Source organism: Hypanus sabinus, chromosome 9 (genome assembly GCF_030144855.1).
Source record: "Hypanus sabinus isolate sHypSab1 chromosome 9, sHypSab1.hap1, whole genome shotgun sequence".
Lineage (NCBI taxonomy): Eukaryota > Metazoa > Chordata > Chondrichthyes > Myliobatiformes > Dasyatidae > Hypanus > Hypanus sabinus.
The window spans coordinates 14,222,188-14,242,519 of record NC_082714.1 but is presented as its reverse complement, the minus strand read 5'-3'; the positions used below and the strand labels follow the sequence as shown (position 1 = coordinate 14,242,519).

The 20,332-nt window shown below is 42.1% G+C and overlaps 1 protein-coding gene across 1 annotated transcript in view; it reads left to right on the top strand.

Moving 5' to 3' along the window:
• Positions 1-20,332, top strand: part of cacna1ha (calcium channel, voltage-dependent, T type, alpha 1H subunit a) — a 348,995-nt gene that overhangs the window by 8,351 nt on the left and 320,312 nt on the right. Inside the window, exon 3 of the mRNA XM_059979077.1 lies at positions 710-807. Coding sequence (XP_059835060.1) covers positions 710-807 — 98 coding nt within the window. The remainder of the gene's footprint in view (positions 1-709; positions 808-20,332) is intronic.

Sequence of the window (20,332 nt, the reverse complement as noted above, 5' to 3'; positions counted from 1 at the left end):
GATCATGAATACCCTTCGACTCCCAGACATACTCCCATCCTGCACTGATCCTCTTCATCTTTTATTGCTGCTGTTTCACATATTTATTATAATAACGCCAGTAACATTACACTGTCTTACATAAACACACGCCTCGCACTTTGTGTCAACCTGTCGATCTTCAGGCCATGCCACTCCGGGACTTGTGTTCATATTATTTTGTGACTGTATGTGCTGGATTGTAACTATACAGTGTACGCTCTGTGTACAATGTTTCCCAACCACTTTTTATGCCATGGACCCCTCCCATTAACCAAGGGGCTTGTGGACCCCAGGTTGGGAACTCCTGGCCCCAGAGGAATGATGTTTCATTTAGTTGTATACAAGTGTATGGTTTATGCTGGCTGGCGGTGTGGTGTCATCACCAGACTTTGAGGCGAGTGGTCCCGAGTTCAAATCTGGCTGACTCCTTTCACACTTTCCATTGTGCTAACAACTCGGCCTTGTAAAAATACAGACAAATGCTAAACAAATGGCAACAATGCTGCCCAATGTGCCACAAGGCCCGAAAAGGAACAACAACAATGTGTATGGTTGAATGACAATGAACTTAATGATTATTTTAATGGACAATTATAGCAGTTAAACAGAGAAATATATTAAAAGGAAAATCTAATTATTTCTCATTGTTTTTAATGATACTCACATCATAATGTTTTGTTGGTTGTAGGATGCTGGAATATTCACTGGATGGACACAATGTGAGTCTCTCAGCAATACGAACTGTTCGAGTCCTCAGGCCATTAAGAGCCATTAACAGAGTTCCTAGTAAGTTTAGGATCTTATTTTATTTTCAATATTGGCATAAGTTATTTCTGTCTGGATTCTGGTTTTGAGCAGAGAAGAATTGACGTTATTGCTCAGTTTAGTTCATGGTTTAGTCTCGGGGCTGCAATCTTCCTCCACTTAAAGGAACAAAGGAGTATGAGAGGCAACTTGACAGAGGTGCATAAGGAGATAAGAGGTATAGAATGAGTGGACAGCCGGCACTTTTTACCCAAGTAGCAATGGTCAATACCGGAGGGTAACCATTTAAGCTGAGTGGAGGGAAGTTTAGGGGAGATATGAGAGATTTTTTTTAATAGAGAGCAGTGGGTGATGGGATATACTGCTGGGACTGGTGGTAGAATCTAATACACTAGATAGGCACATGGATGTAAGAAATATGGAGGGTTATGGTCTGTTTGGGAGGGAAGAGTTAGATTGATTATGGTGTTGATTTATGTAGGTCAATACAACATTGTGGGCTGAGGGGCCTATACTATGCTGTTCTGTCTATGTTCTTTGAGGAATAAAGACAACCTTTGGCAGTCTTTGATGCTGTAAATCTCTAATAAGAGAGGGTTCAACTACCTAATTTTAATATTCAGTTGCATTTCCATCTTCGAGTTCGCAACATTGTAAAGGTCACGATGGACCAGAAACTCATCTGGGCCGATCATATAAGTACTGTTGCTATGAGAGTAAAGTTCAAAGTTCAATTACATATATGTCACCCTGAGATTCATTTTCTTGTGTGCATTCACATTACATACAAAAAAAAATACAATAGAATCAATGAGAAACCACACACAATCAGATGGAGAAGCAAATAATGTGCAAAAGACAAAAAAACTATGCAAATAATAAAAAGAAAAAAACCAAACAAAATAATAACAATAAATAAGTAAGCAATAAATATCGACAACATGAGATGGAGTCCTTGAAAGTGAGTCCATAGGTTGGGGGGGGGGGGGGACAGTTCAATGTTGGGTTGAGTGATGCTGAGTGAAGTTATCCTGATGGTTGAGGGGTAATACACCTGAACCTGGTGGTGTGGGTCCTGAGGCTGCAGTACCTTCTTCCTGATTGCAGCGGCAAGAAGAGAGCATGCCTGATGGTGGGTTTTTTTGATGATGGTCCTGGGTTGGGTGAGGAACTCATTTCCTGACCACTTCAAGGTACTGCCTCTGTCTTCAGGTCAGGAGGGCAATGGGACATTCTCCATCCCTCTGGGTGAATGCAGCTCCAATAACTCTCAAGAAGCACCACTGAGAACAAAGCAATCAACTTCAATGATTATCTATTCACCATCTTAAATAGTAATCCCACCACCACTGACAATGGCTGCCATATACAACATCTACAACATGCATCACAGTTACTCAACTTGACCACTCTCATATAATCTCCCATTTCTTCCTCCTTTAACTCTAAAGAGGACTAGGGTTTCACATCTTCAAGTCCCATGCTTGGAAATTTATCACCTTTTCTTCATTATCAGTGGGATTCAAGGCTGGAAATCCAAACCCAACAGCTAAATTGGAGTACTTTCACCAGTAGGATTGTAGCTGATCAAGGAAAAGACCCCCAACAATCTTCTCATAGATATTTCGGATGGATGATAAATACTGGCTTTGTCATCATGTCATTGTCTAAATCCTAGAAATGAATCAATGAGATAAAAGCTGGAATTAGCTCATAAATAAACTCGCTTGTTAACCTACCAAACTTTGCAGACTTTAGGAGGTGACATTCCCAAGGCTGTTGTGATAATCATGATCTTCATTGTACGTGAACTGAGATTCTGCCAGAATGATCGTATCATACACTGGAAAGGTTCTTTATTAGATCCATTACATTAGCTGAATTACTAAGTAGCTCATTCATTATGTCCCGTGTCATATGATGTGGTCGATCATGGTCTTTCCATGACCATGATTGTTCTTGGCAAATTTTTCTATTGAAGTAGTCGGCCATTGCCGCCTTCTGGGCAGGATCTCTACAAGATGGGTAACCCCAGCCATTATCAATACTCTTCAGAGGTTGGTCACCTGGTGCCAGTGGTCGCGTAACCAGGACTTGTGATATGCACCAGCTGCTCATACGAACATCCACCAGCTGCTCATACGAACATCCACCAGCTGCTCCCATGACTTCATGTGACCTTGATCGGGGAGCTTAGCAGGTGCCACACCTTGCCCAAGGGTGACCAGAAGGCTGGTGGTGTGAAGGAGCGTCTTACACCTTCTTTGGTGGAGACGTATCTCCACTCCATCACCCATTACCAAGTAGCACAGATCTCAAAAATAAATTCTGCACAATAAGCAAAATACTTATGAAGAATAACAAAGAAGGGTTTAACAAATTTTTCTGTATTGAATTCAAATCAATGTGTTAGTTTATTAGTAGTATTGCAATAAAGCCTGCTACTAGATGAGAATCTTAATCCTAATTGTTTTATTGTTACTAGTTCTAAAAATGACTTAATTATACAAAGCTTATTCTTTGTATGTTTTCTTCCAGTTTTGTTGCTATGCTGTTTGTTCCCCCAGTTGAGAATCAGAATCAGTTTAATGTCATTGGCATATGTTGTGAAATTTAGTTGTTTTGCGATAGCAGTACAGTGCTATCTCAAAATTTACAATAAGAAATATATATACCATATATGGTAGTTGCCTGATGATGACAGAGAACCTGTGTGGGAGAATTTTTAAAGTGGAAAAGCCACTGCACTGGGACAGCTATACCCTCTCAAACTTAGAAATCCAGAAGCAGTGGTAGGAACAAGCATCACAAAGTGGGGGTTTCCTTGATTGCGGGGGATGACCGTGACGTCTTCTGTGCTTTGTGTGCCCTTCGCCCTCCACCGAGTGTTGCAGTACTGCCTTCCATGCTGTTGGATCTCACTGCAGATCTCTCCTGCCCAATCCACCAGAGCTTCACATGCTAGGACAGGTGTGTCCCTCTCTCACCAGGGTATGAGGCCCGCCAGCTACCCTTGCCTGGTTTAGCCTATCTGTTGAAGTGGTGTATGGGCCTTTGGTCACTGTCGCATGCAAACAGCTACTTGGAGACACACGTGAGAGCTGAGTGTCAGGTGCAGAGCAAAGATGAGTGGGATGCCCCGGAATAGACATAACAAGCCCCCTTCTGCAGAGGTACCACCCCTCCCTGTGTGTATATACATGCACATCAGTGATCTTGAAGCAAATGCATTCGGGCACTCAGATCCAGCTTTTGTAATGTGTGACAAAATGGCTCCAACACCACAAGGGGATGCATCACACACTAGTCTGAGGGGCAGGGAAGAGTCATAATAGGTGAACAGTTCATCAGATGTTATTAGTCTCTTTGTTTCCTTGAATGCTTTTTCACATCTTTCTGACCATTCCCACTTTGCTAACAGTGTGTTCAATGGATACAGCACTGTAGCATTGCTTGGGAGAAACCAGTGGTAGTAGGGCTTTTTTGCACCACTCAGGGACATTTTGTGCATTTCACATTCTAATCTCCTTTTCTGTAGTTCTGCTGTATCCTTTGCTGCAGTCTCTAACGTATTACAATGGTCAATGCCCGTTCTAAGGTTAGGTCTCTTTTGGACAGTAGTCTCTTTTGAGTGCTATGACTATGCATGGCACAAACAAGCCTTTCCCTTAATGCACCAGAAAGTCCTTCTCTAAAGCCATAGTATGGGGATCGTTTGCGGACCTCTGCAATGTATTCAGAAATGCTTTCATCTTTTGACTGGTGCCTTTTGTAAAATCTAAATTTCTCAGCTATTACCAGCAGTTTAGGCCTCAAGTGATTTTGTAAAACTGTAACAATTTCATTGACCATCTTGCTTGCTGGCTTTTCAGGGTTACTAAGTTGTGGAAGAGACTGTGCATTCTTGAGCCCATTAAGCTAAAAAGCGTAGGAGCTTTCTTTTGCTCCTCCACATTGTTCGCATTACAGTACATTTCAACCCTCTCAATATACGACTCCCAGTTTTCAATAGTACTATCAAATTCATCAAGTTTCCCGACTGAAGCCATCACTACATTATTTTCACTTTAAATTCAGTGTGTCTTTCACTGTTATGGTGCACTGTACTCTTGCATTTGGTAGCATCTGTGACGGCTTTCTTGTGCTGTTTAACTCTCGCTGTTTCGTCCCGTAACTGTCGGTGCAGTTCGCGATAGGTTTGTACAGGTTTGCATTCGTCACCAATTTGTTGCCTCTGTGCACAACTACGTACTGAATAAATAAAAGCACGCATGCAGGAGATGGCTCAAACTGGTATATTCACATTGGAGCGAGAGAGAGAGAGAGCAATGCACATGTGTAGACAAAGGGTATGTGCAAACAACAGATCAATACATAGTGCAAAGTGGGGGTGAAGATTCATTGCTCTGAAAGAAATAGACCCATACATTACATTTATTCCTTAAGTCTTGGAGTCACAGAGCACTACAACATTGAAACAGGCCTTTTGGCCCATCTAGTCCATGCTGAATTATTATTCTGGAGTGTTCTTACAAGTGCAACACTGAAAGAAGCAAATGCAAAGAACCATTTTATTTTCTTTGAAGAGATTTTGAAAACCAATTTAAACCTTAATGAAAATATGATGCAGTCATAATGCATCTGCTGCTACCCATTTTGTCAGGGTTTTTTTCTGTTGTTAGTGCAAATGGAACATGATTTTTTTCGTTCCTGGAAACACCGGTAATTATGTTATCTCTTTGAACATTAATAATGCTAACTTAAATTGGTTCTACATTTGCAGTAACATGTACAGTTAAGCATTGTTGGTCATTGTTAAATTCTTAGGTAAGTGTAGTTTAACTATGCAATAGAAGACAAAAGAAATAAAGGCTGAGATTTTAACAGTGAATGTTTTCATTATAATGCATGTGAAGTCAGAACAAATTAATACACATGTGCAGTACCGAAAGTAGTGGAATGAGGCTGGAATAAAGTGGACATTGTAATCAATCTGCTTCATGCATAAACACAAGAGATTCTGCAGATACTGGAAAACCAGAGCAACAGACACACAATGCTGGAGGAACTCAACAGGTCTGGTGGTATCTATGGAGAGGACTATAGCAGTTGATGTTTCAGTCCACCACTGTTCTTCAGGACTGGAAAGGAAAGGGGAAGAAGCCAGTATAGGAATGTAGGGGTGGGGGCGTGGAGGGGAAGTGTACAAGCTAGAAGGTGATAGGTGAAGCCAGGTGAGGGAGAAAGTAGGTAGGTGGAGGAGGGTGGGATGAAGTGAGAAGCTGTGATGTGATAGGTTGGAAAAGGTAAAGAGCCGAAGAAGAAGGAATCTGACAGGAGAGGAGCATAGGAGAAAGGGAAGGAGGAGAGGCATTAGAGGGAGGTGATAGACAGTTGAGGAGAAGAGGAGAGTTAGAGTGGGGACTGCAAATCGAGAGATGGGGGACGGGGAGAAGTTAAAAAAGTTAGAGAAATCGATGCTTGTGCCATCATGTTGGAGGCTACCCAGACAGAATATGATATCTTGAGAGTGGCTTCATCATGACAGTAGAGGAGGCCATGGACCGACACGTTAGAATAGGAATGGGGATTGGAATTAAAATGGTTAGCCATCAGGAAATCTTGCTAATTGCGAATCGAGTAAAAGTACCCGACATACATATGAGTTTGCTTATTTTTGTAAATTATGCATAGAAATTCATAGATCTTCTATATAAAATAGGACAGGTGAATTCTCCAATGGGTTTTGCAGCAGATCATAACATAAAATGGAGAACCAATAAAGCTGAAAATCTAATGTCAATTGATCTCGCTAACTTTAACTGCAGATTTAAACTCTGTAGCTAGAATTACATAATGGTATACTGGATGTCATCATATCGCTCCCAGAGTGTTTAGAAATCTGAGTGAAGTTCTCCAAATCTCTCCTACTATTTTTTAAAGTAATTAACCACCACAGCTCTTATGATATATAGAGAAAGGAACCAGCCCCTTTCTGGCAACATCATGAAGAATCTGAACTGCCCGACTGTGTACTGGAAACGACATTGAATCCTGAATTTGGATGAGAAATAGTTAATCTGTGATCATTTTCAGGGATTACAATCTGATTTCCTTGCAAGTTTTTAGAAATCAATTGTTAATGAAAGGAGACGTGTTTGTGAGGTTTAATGGTCAGCTTTGGGTGACTTTGGTGTGGTTCAAACATTGACAAATACTCAAGTCAAAGTATGCAAAGAAATTGTGGTCATTAAAATAAAAAATGTTAATTTCAACAAGAGCTGTGCCCGATATATGAATGTACCTATGAAGAAAGCACGACAATAGCTAGATTTCATTGGGAGTTTGGGGAGATTTGGTATGCCAATAAAGACTCCAGGAAATTTCTACAGATATACTTTGCAGAGTATTCTAACTGGTTGCTTCACCATCTGGTAAGGAAGGGCCACTTCACAGGATCAGAAAAAGCTGCAGAGGGTTGTAAACTCAGACAGCTCCACCATGGACACTAGCCTCCCCAGCATTGAGGACGCCTTCAAAAAGTGATGCCTCAAAAAGGCGGCATCCATCATTTAAGACCCCTATCATCCAGGATGTCCCCTGTTCTCATTGCTACTATCAGGGAGGAGGTACAGGAGCCTGAAGACACACACTCATCATTTTAGGAGCAGCTTCTTCCCCTCCACTATCAGATTTCTGAACAGACAATGAACCAACTCATGAATAGTACCTCACTATTTTTTGTTTGGTTTGCTCTCGCTTCCCACTATTTATTTTTAAATTTATACTACCTATATAGAGCTAGGGTTTGGAAGACTTTTGTACAGTAGTGTATTTGTCAATGAGGAGCGGAGAGCAAGTTTGTAAATCTGGCGGGAGCAAATGTTGTTGAGAATGCCAAGGGTGGAGCGCCGCAGAAGGGGTGTGGGACAGGTGGCAGGGAAGGAGTGCTGGGGCATGGGGTGGCACAGGTGCAGATACACCCAACCCCGAGACACCAGGCAAGGTCACTTGATTCCAGACAATTGGTTTATTGCCAGAATGTCTCTCTGGTGCTTTCTGCTTAGACCATGTGAGCAGGATTAGGCCATCTGGCCCATTGGTCTGCTCTGCCATTCCATCATGATCCTTCTTGACCCCAGTTCCCAGCCTTCTCCCAGTAACCTTTGATGCCATGTCCAATCAAGAACCTATCAATCTCTGCCTTAAATACACCCAATGACCTGGCCCCCACACCTGCCTGTGGCAACAAATTCCACAAATTCACCTCCCTTCGGCTAAAGAAATTTCTCCACATCTCTGTTTTGAAAGGTCGCCCCTCTATCGTGAGGATGTGCTGCCTTCTCCTAGACTCCCCCACCATGGGAAACATCCTTTCCATATCTACTCTGACTAGGCCTTTCAACATTTGAAAAATTTCAATGAGATCCCCTCCTCATCCTTCTGAATTCCAGTGAGTGCAGACCCAGAGCCATCAAATGTTCCTCATATGATAAGCCTTTCATTCCTTGAATCATCCTTGTGAACCTCCTCTGGACCTCCTCCAGTGCCAGCACATCTTTTCTAAGATGAGGGGCCCAAAACTGTTTACAATACTCAAGGTGAGGCCTCTCCAGTGTCTCAGCATCACATCCCTGCTCTTGTATTCTAGACCTCTTTAAATGAATGCTAATATGGCATTTGCCTTCCTCACCATCAACTCGACTACAAATTAACCTTCAGGGTGATTTGCACAAGGACTCCCAATTCTCTCTGCATCTCAGATTCCTAGATTTTCTCTCTGTTTAGAAAATAGTCCGTACATTTATTTTTACTACAAAAGTGCATGATCATGCATTTTCCAACATTGTATTTCATTTGCCACTTTCTTGCCCATTCTCCTAATTTGTCTGAATCTTTCTGCATCCTACCTGTTTCCTCAACACTACCTGCCCCTCTACCAATCTTCCTCCACTCCCCCTTCCCCTTTGCCCAACCATGATCTCATTGACACCGACTGAATGTTGATAGGACTAGATAGGGTGGATGTGAAGAGGATGTTTCCTATGGTGGGGGTATCCAGAACTAGAAAACACGACCTCAAAATTGAGGGGCTACCTTTTAGAACAGAGGTAAAGAGGAATTTTTTTAGCCAGCGAGTAGTGAATCTGCAGAATGCTCTGCCACAGGCTATGGTGGAGGCCAAGTCTGTGGGTATTTTTAAGGAGGAAGTTGATAGTTTTCCGAACGGTCAGGGCTTCAAAGGATATGGCGAGAATGAAGGTGTATGGGGTTGAGTGGGATCTGGGATCAGCCATGATGGAATGGCAGAGCAGACTCAATGGGCTGAATGGCCTAATTCTGCTCCTATGGCTTAATATCTTATGGTCTTATGATTCCCCTCTCCCTGCCCCCTTCCCACTCTCACCCATATCAGAATCAGATTTATCATCAGTCACATATGTCGTGAAATTTACTTATTTTGCAGCAGCAGTACAATGCAATACATATAATGACTACATCATCATTATAATTATGTATGGCATGTTGTATGATATGGTTTTATACATGACCAGGATTGTTCTTGGCAAACTGTTGTACGATAGTGGTTTGCCATTTCCTTCTTCTGTGGAAAAAATTACTACAGTACTGTGCAAAAGTCTTAGGCCCCCTAGCAATATATATATATATATATACCTAAGACTTTTGCACAGGACTGTTATGTATTTCTTACTGTAATTTATGGGTTTTTTAATGTTTTGCATTGTACTTCTGCCACAAACTCCAACGAATTTCACGACATATGTCAGTGATAACAAGCTTGTTTCTTACTCTGAGCCTTAAGCAAAATTGCAATTCAGCACTGGAACTTCCTGTTTATTTGCACTCTGTAATGTGATAAATTAGAGCATAAACAAATTTTCATTGGAATGAGTAGGAAATGCAGGAATAATTGTGTTACGCATGGCTTGATAGTACATCTAAACTTAGTTAAACTGTCACACTTAGATGTTCAGATCTGCTGATGTATTGACAATGGCCTGTTATTGTATCTTCCTTGGATGAGAACAGGAAGGAAGAGGCACAGGGCCAGCAAAATAAACTCTTAAGTTTTATATTTGACTTTTTTAAATTACAAATTAATTTTATTGTGTTGGTCAGAAGCATGTGGATAGGGTAGTTTAAGAAAGGGGAATAAAATGGAAAGATTAGCTTTATTTGTCACGTACCTCAAAACATACAGTGAATTGTGTCATTTGCGTCAAATCAAATAAGCGGGAATTGCACTTGGGCCAAAAGTCGCCACGCTTCCAGCGCAAGCATGGCATGCTGCAACTCTAACTCTAACCTTAATTGTATGTTTTCGGAATGTGCGAGGAAAAGGGAGCACACAGAGGAAACCTACAGGGTCACGGAGAGAATATACAGACTCCTTACAGACAGTGACAGGTATTGAATACTGATTCTTGATCTCTGGCTGGCACTGTAAGGTGATGTGCTAGCTGATATGCTACCAAACTGCCCCACAGAAGGATATGAATCAAAAGCCGGAGAAATGGAGCTGGGTTAGATGGACATCTTCGTTGGCATAGATGAGTTGGGCTGAAAGGCCTGTTTTCCTGCTGTGTGACTCTGAATCTAAATCACAAAGGCAGCTACTTCCACTCTCCTTACACCTTTCCAAATGCATGATATCTATAGAATGGCCTACCAGTCAGATCTTCCATGTCTTTGTACATCTCCTGGATACAAGCAGGAGGTCAGGCCACTGGGAACCAAATGAACTGTAGAAGCGAAGAATCACAAGCCTTGGAACCTGGATGAAGATCCTCATGCCAAAACTGCCAGGGAATCAAGGCTGGGTTTCAGTCTTTCCTTTGCTCTTGAAAGTTAAAGGAATCCAATGGACCGTGGGCAACCACACACCCCTACTTCGTCAACACTGGTGATTGTTTTAACATTGACTTATCAATTACCTTAAACTTTTTTGTGAATTTTGTTCTATCACAGCTTTGCTTTATGCTAACTTATCCAAATTCTAGCAGGCAGATTACGTTTGCAAATCTATTATTCTTAAGAATTTTGGAGCCGTACAGTCTGCCCCAGGCTTCCTTGGAATTGAAGCATTTGAAATAGTGAACTCCTGTTTATGAAGGATTCCATGTATCTATCAAATTGCAGGTTTAATTTTATCTTGTTCCTGCTGTTATTACAGCAAGAAACCTGGTATAATGGCTGTGAAATAATTTTTTTTCAAGATCAAGAGCACTACAGCACAGAAACAGGCTTCCTCTAGCCCCTCATTCCATATTCGCACCATTCCCTGAGTGAAAAAGTTTTTCCTCAGGTTCCCTTAAATAGTACTTTCTTTTTAATCTAATGAGGCATCCATTTACAACGTAGTGCCATAATGATGTATGCCATTCACGTACTCCATACATATAACCCATAATGAATTATGTAATCAAAGAATGCTTAACCAAACAATATATTTACAATATTACTTGAATATTATTGAAATATTAAATCCACAACACTTGTCTCACCAAACCTCAGTGGAAAATACCTTCTTGCATTTACCTTATTCTACCCCTAAAAATTTTGAATACCTCTGTCAGATCTTCCCTCATTTGCCTGTGCTTCAAGGAATAGAGTCAAGTGGCTGGCAGAATATGAAGTTAGAGCAAATCTTTTTGATTCCCCAAATTGTGCAGAGACTTTTGGATATTGACTTAGTTTGGTGTCCATCATGTAAAAACAAACAAAAATCCGTGGGAAATTTGTTCTTTTAAATTTACTAGGTTGTGCTTATGTCAGTAGATGTTGACACTGAAATGCTTAAGAGAAATAATGTAATATTTAGGCAATTGGAAATTGATCCCAATTTAGAGTTCATGGAACCATCCTTTGGAGGGGCCCCACTAAATATATCCTGCCCCATTCATTATCACCCTCCCACTCCTGATCAATTGCCAAGATGTTTATCCAAAGGTTCCTGTAAAAATCTTCCAAGAACACCCACTGCTTCTCCTCGCCATTTTGAGCCTTCAAGTCAGTGATAGAGAGCATTTTTTTCCTTGGTACTTGCTTGCATCAGGAAGGAGCCATTGGTGATTTTCAAGTCCTTATCTAATGCATATCTTGAATTGTTTATAACTATTTTCCTGACAGCGTTCAAGGAGTTGCTGCCCTTGAAGAATCTCAATTGCAAACTTGTGATTCATCTTTATAAATGTCAGCTCATTTCATGCATAAGTATTTCTTGAAAGAGCAAATTAAGACCAGTATTAGAGCATTTTAATCTGAAAAGATGAATGTTCCTTCAGGTAAGTGGTAGATCTGTGCTCCTTCACATAGTAAGATATTAAGGGCCCCTGTGTTTCTTGTTGAATCAGGTACCGATTATTTTGCTGAATAAGATTAAGTCTGCTCACTTTTTCATTGTCTAAACATCAGATCAGTTTGAGGGCAGTGTGGAGGGCTGGAATTAATCATTTAAAAGCAAATGAGAGTCCTGATACCATTCCAGCCTGTAGTCTTCCATACAGTGCAGCACAAAAGTGAAATAAATCATATATAAATAATGAGTATTAGAACATTTTGTTTGCTTTTGTCATGTTTTGACTGTAAAAGACAGGATCTCTTATTCCTTGTCTCCTTAAGCTGTAGTTCAAAGTGATCAAATACCATTTGCTTTTGTTTTCTCAGAGAACCTAAGGTTACTGAATGATAAAGTGATGAATTACTTTCAGCTCGAGAGCTGGATTTCGTTTTAGTTTAGTCGTCTGTGATAACAGCTTTCTCTTCTCAGAGTGTTTGCACTCCTCGGTGAAGTTAAGTTTTGATTCATCTGCATGAGGATAGTGAGCTGGACATTTCTGTCTGCCTTATACATGGGTCAATGTCTGGGGAGAGCCAGCTCTTCTGATTGAGGCGTATCATTGTGTTGACTCACAGGAGGTGGATCTGGGAGCAGGGCTATGAACTCTTCGGACTTGCTTCACTCTGCACTGTATTTCACTATTGGATCCCAGGACCATTGTATCTGTGCTCATCACCCTCCAGCAGCTCCCTCTTCAAACTCCTCTCCTCACCTGCCTCATTTTTGCCTCCACCTATCACCCTCCTGCTCCTTCTCCCAACACCACTGCTCTCCCTCACCCCTGGTTTTGTTTGGTGACAGAAGTGTGGTGACACTTGCAGATGGCTCAGCACAATCCTCCCTGATTTCACTTTGTGCTTTAATGTACTGTACATGTGACAAATAAATCCAATCTTTTTCATTTTTAAAAACCTTTTCTTTGTCTGCCCACCCTCCTTCACTCCCCCTCTGGCCACTGTCTCACTCCTCTGCCTCCCCTCTCTATTCAGGTTTTCTTCCCTCTCCAGTCTCTGTCCAAAGCTCCCTCCCCCACACCCCAGCAACCCTGCTGAAATCGCTGAATTCAGAATCAGAATCAAGTTTAATATCATTGGCATATGGCGTGAAATTTGTTAATTTTGCGGCAGCGTTACAATGAAATGCATAATAATAGGGAGAGAAAAAACTGCAAATTACAGTAAATATATATACATATTTATATAAAGTAGTTAAGTTAAATAGTGCAAAAAAAAGAAATTAAAAAATAATGAGGCAGTGTTGATAGATCCAGAAACTAGGTGGTGGGGGAGGGGTGGGTGGAAGAAGCAGTTCCTGATTGTTGAGTGTGTGTCTTCAGGCTCCTGTACCACCTCTCTGATGGTAGCATTGAGAACAAGGCATGACCCGGGTGATGGGGGTCCTTAATAATGGATGACAACTTCTTGAGGCATTCTGGATACTACGGAGGCGAGTGTCTATGGTAGAATCCGTCTAGTAGGTTGCTTTTAGCTTTAGTTTCTCTGTGTTACTATGTTTCCTCCAACCATTTCTAACTCCTGTTGGCGGCATGGTTCCACAGTGGTTAGTGCAATCGCTCTCCAGCAGCAGCCAGTGATCAACAATCAGAATTTGATTCCTACCGCCGCCTGTAAAGGCGCTGTACATTCTTCTTGTAACCCCTAGGTTTCAGTCAGTCCGTGTTGGCAGGAACATCTCTGACTCCATCACACTGAGCACTGGACCCCCACAAGGCTGTGTGCTCAGCCCACCGCCGTTTACACTGCTAACACATGACTGTGCAGCCAGATTCAAGGGGAACCCGATCATTAACTTTGCTGATGATACCACAGTGGTGGGGCTCATCAGCAAAAATGATGAAACAATGTACAGGGAGGAGGTCAAACATCTAGAGAGCTGGTGCAGTGACAACAACTTGATGCTTAATGTCACCAAAACCAAGGAGATGATCGTCAATTTCAGATGGTCTCAGCCTGAGAACACACTCCTCAGCATCAGCGGCTCCACAGCAGAGAGAGAGGAAAACATCAAGTTCCTTGGGGTGCAGATCTCGGACAATCTCAGCTGATCCAGGAACACCACTGGGATTGTGAAATGAGCCCAGCAGAGATTGCACTTTCTGAGGAAGCTTAAACAAGCATCGCTCCCCACTAACATCTTAACTACATTCTACAGAGGCGTGGTTGAGAGTGTGCTGACCTTTTGCATCACAACCTGGTACTCCAGCTGCAGTGCTGCCGACAAAAAAGCCTTGCAGAGGGTGGTTAGGGGAGCAGAGAATGTCATTGGGGTCTCCCTACCTTCTGTCCAAGACCTCTTTCAGAGTCGATGCCTCCAGAAGACATGGTGCATCATTAAAGACCCCTTACACCCTCTTCATAAACTGTTCGTTCTTCTGCCATCAGGCAAATGTTACAGGAGCATCAAAACTAAAACCATTAGACTACTAAACAGCTTCCTCCCACAGGCAGTCAGACTGCTAAATAGCTGCTCTACCTGACTCTGCTTTGGACACTTTTAACTTGCACTGGACACTTAGAACTTGATCTTAACTGTCATGTGGCTGTTGTGTTTTACTATTTATTGTTGTGTTTACTATTTGTTGCGTTTGTTATGTTACGATTGCACTTGCCCCCGGGAAACGCTGTCTCATTCTGCCCTGCAGAGCTGATGCATGGTTGGAATGACAATAAAGTTTTTGAATCTTGAATCTTGAATCCTCCTGGTGCTCCGGTTTCCTCCCACGTTCCAAAGATGTACGGTTAGGTTTTGGGATAGTATGTTGGATCATCAAGTTCTGGAGATCCCAGTAGTGATGCTGCCTGGAGATGAGCTCCTGGTAATGTCACCCATGGTGGTGCAGTGAAGGGGGAGGTTCGAGGTGAAACGTGATCCAACCAAGACTTCAGCGGTGGAACTGATGGAAGATGATGACACATCACGCACGGCAGTGGAAGCAGAGGGAGGCGGAATTTGTCTTGCACTCCATGTCACTAAAACCTAATCCCGATCTATCAAGAACCATGTGGTGGCTGCCTGTGCATCAGCCTCCCCCTCCGTCAAACAAGACACAGGTATTCTCCGTCAAGGGAATAACCTTTGTGGCAGAGCATCACACTCGGCTTGACTGATCGCGCTTCTACTATGTGGGCGCTGGAGCTGTGATGACACCTGCCCCAAACACAATCCACACTGCAGTGATTTGATGCAAATGCCGCATTTCGCTACAGCCTATATTTTGATGTACACGTGAGCATTAAAGCTTATTTTTAATCATTATTTAAAGATTTGACTTCAACTGTACTCTATAAGAGAGGATTTCTCAGGTTCCACCATTCTTTTGTGGGGAGAAGTTTCTCCTCATGTTAATGTTAAATTATTTATTGACCAGAGATGGTGACTCCTGGACTTGGTCTCTACTTCCATCAGGAAGATGTCTCCTGCATCTGATCTGGTGGGTTTGTTCTACGAGGAGAAGCGAAGCAGCATTTAGAGGATTGAAAGGACATTTCATTCAAATGTGCAGAATTCTTAAGGAGCCATGCATCATAGATGTAAAGGATTTCCTATGTACGACCAGGACTCTCAGTCTCGAACTAAAGGACCAGCCACGGGGAGCAGAGATTCGAGCAAGTTTCTTCATCTCGAGCAGTGTTTCCCAACCTGGGGGTGCATGGCGTTAAAAAACGTTGGGAACCCCTGATCTGGAGCATATTGAATCTTTGGAATTCTCTTCTCAAGTGTTGTGGATGCTCAGTTGATGTGTCTTTTCGTGATGGAGATAGGTAAACATTTAGACATTCAGACTCAGAATATGGTGCTAGTGCAAGAAAAATGTGCTGAGGTGCAAGGTCAGCCATGATTTTATTGAGTGGCAGAGCAGAGGCAAGGGGCAATTGGGTTTCTTCTGCTTCTGTTTGTTATGTTCCAATGCTTGGGTTTCAAAGTTCTAAGTGAATTTATTATCCAAGTCCGTCTGCCATATATAACCTTGAGATTCGTCCTATAGGCAGCTACAAAACAAAGAGTTGCAATAGAACCCGCAAAAATCCACACACATCAAAGACCATTCAACATCAAAGGTGCCAAAAAAGGACAACTTGTGCAAACAATAAAAAAATTAAGTAAATAATGCATAGAACATGAACTGCAGAGTCTCCAAAACGGAGTACACAGCTGTGGTGAGTGAAGCTGGTCCAGGAGCTTGATGGCTGCAGGCCAAGGGCGACTCCCAAATGTGGCAGTGTAGACCCAAGACACCCACGCCAGCCAGCGAGAAGTGAGGGAGACAGGTCAGGCTTAAGTGAGGGATCTAGGCTGACATGGAGAATTGAGATGAATATTGGTTTGCCCTCCGCTCTTGGCCTTGTAGCTTAAATTGGCTAAGCATCGGTTTGTTTTCTGTTCAATCCGGCCTGCAGTTCACCCTAGCAATGGCTGCCGTGGCAAATGGTCATACCTGCATTCTCGAGAGTCCGGTTCACTGAATTGCTCAGGAGACGGTAAAAACACCAGATCATTCAGACAGTTCCAAAGCACAGCTTCCAAAGGGAAGTTACAGGCCATGAGTTGCAGTCCCAAGGAAAGTCCCAAGGAGGTTGTTAGAACATGTGCAATTGGTTCACACTTAGTGAAATGTTTACAAAGTGACTCTGCATATAAACATTCACATCATGCAGCTTAGTGAATGGTGCAAAAAACAACCCCAAAACATCCAGAGAGTGGCAGTTTTGTGGGCGAAAATGAGGGAGGTCAGAGGAGAATGGCCAGATTGATGCAAGCTGACAGGAAGGGGACAGTAACTCACTAACCGTGTGATACAGCAGTGGTGTGCAGAAGAGCATCTCTGAATGCTCAACTCATCGAACTTTGAAATGGATGTGCTACAGCAACAGAAGACCATGGACTTGAGGAGGAGGTACCTAATAGAGTGGCCACTGAGTGTAGTCGACATGAAATCCATTGATTTGCAGCACATGTGCAGCGTGAAGATAAAAATACTATAAAGAAGTTTATTTTCCTTTCCAGTCTAAATGATTAACTCTTTATACTGATGCAAAAGGATATAATGTAGGTATGATAAAAGCCTGCTTAATGGATTGAAGAAGTGCAGATTCTGAGGAGCTGGGAATAAACATGGAATGATAAAATGCTGCAGAGCAATGGGAACTTTTAAAAAGTTCCTCAGTAGCATGCAGGCAAATTTATCTCTTATTAGAAAGAAAGAACGAACTATACATTCATACAACTCCATAGATGAATAGAGGCATAAGGTAACAATTGGTTGGAAAAGACCCCTGCAGCGTATCAGTGGGAGGAAAATAATGGAATACCTAGTAAGGGAGAGGAGCAGAACAGGCAGAAATGAAAAGTATAAAAAGATTTTCACAAAATGAAATCATGCTTATTCAAGTTCAATGGTTTGAATAAGAAACAGAGAGCATTTCATGCCTATTCTCCTAACACTGCTTACCTGTGTTAATTCCATATCTCCGTGTCCCCACCTGTGTGTACAACTGTTAAAATGCCCTTTAAATGTTATTACTGTTCCTGCTTCGACTACCTTTTATGGCTGCTCATTCTAAATATTATTTGTCCTTTCTGTGTGAAAAAGTTACCACCCCCCCGTTCTCCTCTGTACCTCCTTCACCTCACTCTAAGCCCATGCTCTTTGGTCCATGGGAAAATAAAACACTAATAGAGAGATAATATCATCAGTAAATGAATTCAAGTATGTGGGGAAGGCATCAGAATCTCTCTATTCTCTATATCTACCAAAGTCCCTCTAATTTCTCTATATCTACCAATGTTCCCTCTAATATTTTTTTTTAAATGGCTACACGGTCATTGCTTTGAGCGGGTAATTTTTATACAGCCTTAAAAATGTCTGGCATTTTAAACTGCATCGCTGTTTAGTGGGCTGTCTGTTTCTTAACAATGAGCTACCAGTATCCATTCTGTGTTTATTGTTACAATTTGTAGCAGTATTGTAACTTGAGACACTGACAATGTAAGCATGTTGAAGCTCTGAAATGTTTAAAAGTAAAGGTTGTGGTATGTTTATTATTTAGAAAACTTTTGGGATATGCTCATTAATGCATAATTATTACAGGGTATTTCTCAATTATATTAACAGATTTCAAAATTACATTAGCATAATTTTTAAATTATATTAACAGTATATAACAACTACAAAGGCTATGTGCAGATGAGCATTTCAGTTGCTGCATGGCTGAGCACCCACACAGCTTAGAGGTAACAGTGCCTCTTATAATTTATGTACCTCTATCATGTCACCTCTCAGTCTCCTTCTCTCCAAAGAAACAGATCTAGCAAATCCAATCTCTTCTGATAACTCAAACCCTCCAATCCAGGTATCCAACATCCTTGTGAATCTTTTCTTTTACTGCTGTAGCTTAGTCACCCCCTTCTTATAGTGTGGGGACCAGAAATACACATATTTACCTTAACTAGAATACAAAAAAAAATTGCATGTGACAATTTAGGTGTGGTTTTGCACAAAAATTGTGTGGAATTGCAGCAAGACTTGCTCATCCCTGTTTCCAACCCTCTGACACAAAAGACCACCAATCCTTTTCTCTCATTTTTGATCTATCGAACCATAGGTTTTGTGAACCATAGCACACAGTTTCTACTGTGCATCAAGGATCAAAGGTCAACTATATTCTGCATATACATTCACGTGTATTAAAAATTTGCTATGATGTCTTGATGTGACATGCAGCGTAAAGCGGCAACATTCAACAATTATAAAAACAAAGAATTAAATAAAAAAGTAAACTTCGAAGGTTTCAAAGGGACATTTAATCTCTGAGAAATATATACAATATTCATCCTGAAATTCTTTTTCTTTGCAACCATCCACAAAAACAGAGGAGTGACCCAAAGAATGCATGACAGTTAGAACCCTAAAGAACCCCCAACTCCCCCCTATGCATAAGCAGCAGCAAAGCAACAATCCCCCCACCAGCAAAAAAAAGCATCAGCACCCCCCCATCAGGCACCCAAGTGTGCAGCAAAGCATCGATAAAGATGCAGACTTGCCATACCCCAAAGATTACTTGTTCACCCGGTATTTGACATACCACAGGCTCTCACTCTCCCTAATAAGGGAAAAAGTGATGTCTCCATTTCTCAGCGAGAGGGGAGTCATAACAAACAACTCACTGATTTACCATGTTAAAAGTCTGTTGTATTGCTTTTTCTGAGCTCTGGGCCAAAGAACTCGGGTCTCTGGGCACACAGCCAGCAGCCAGCATACATGAGGAAACTTGCAGATGCTGGAAATTCAAGCAACACACACAAAATGCTGGTGGAACACAGCAGGCCAGGCAGCATCTATAGGAAGAAGCAATATCGACGTTTTGGGCCGAGACCCTTCATCAGGACTAACTGAAAGGAAAGATAGTAAGAGATTTGAAAGTAGGAGGGGGAGGGGGAAATCCAAAATGATAGGAGAAGACCGGAGGGGGTGGGGTGAAGCTAAGAGCCAGAAAGGTGATTGGCAAAAGGGATACAGAGCTGGAGAAGGGAAAGGATCATGGGACGGGAGGCCTCGGGAGAAAGAAAGGGGGAGGGGAGCACCCGAGGGAGGTGGAGACCAGGCAAAGAGTGAAGGGCAGAGAGAGAGAGGAAAAAAAGGGGGAAATAAATAAATCAGGGATGGGGTAAAAAGGGGAGGAGGGGCATTAACGGAAGTTAGAGAAGTTAATATTCATGCCATCAGGTTGCCCGAAATGTCGACATTGCTTCTTCCTGTAGATGCCACCTGGCCTGCTGCGTTCCACCAGCATTTTGTGTGGGCAGCAGCCAGCTTTCTGCTTTCAATCATTTGTCACCCACGACATACCAATTTCCTGCGGAGGCACTGACTCCACCTCCAGAGCCACAAAACCCCAGAACCCTGAAGGTGTGCTAGTCTTCTAGGCCATGCCCTTGGTACGTTGAATAGTGGCCAGTCGTGAGACCCCGAGAGTAGGTCCCATTCCTGCAAAGAACCAAAGTCAGTGTGTAACTCCAGATCAGGGTCTTCAAAGGAATGCTGACAGGGAGAAGTAGTGATATTAAAGACAGAAACAGAGCTGTTTCCAAAGATGCAAGCAAAGGAGTCACTGTAGGCACTATCATCTCCTCAACTTAGAGGTTAAAGTAGGGATATGGAATAAA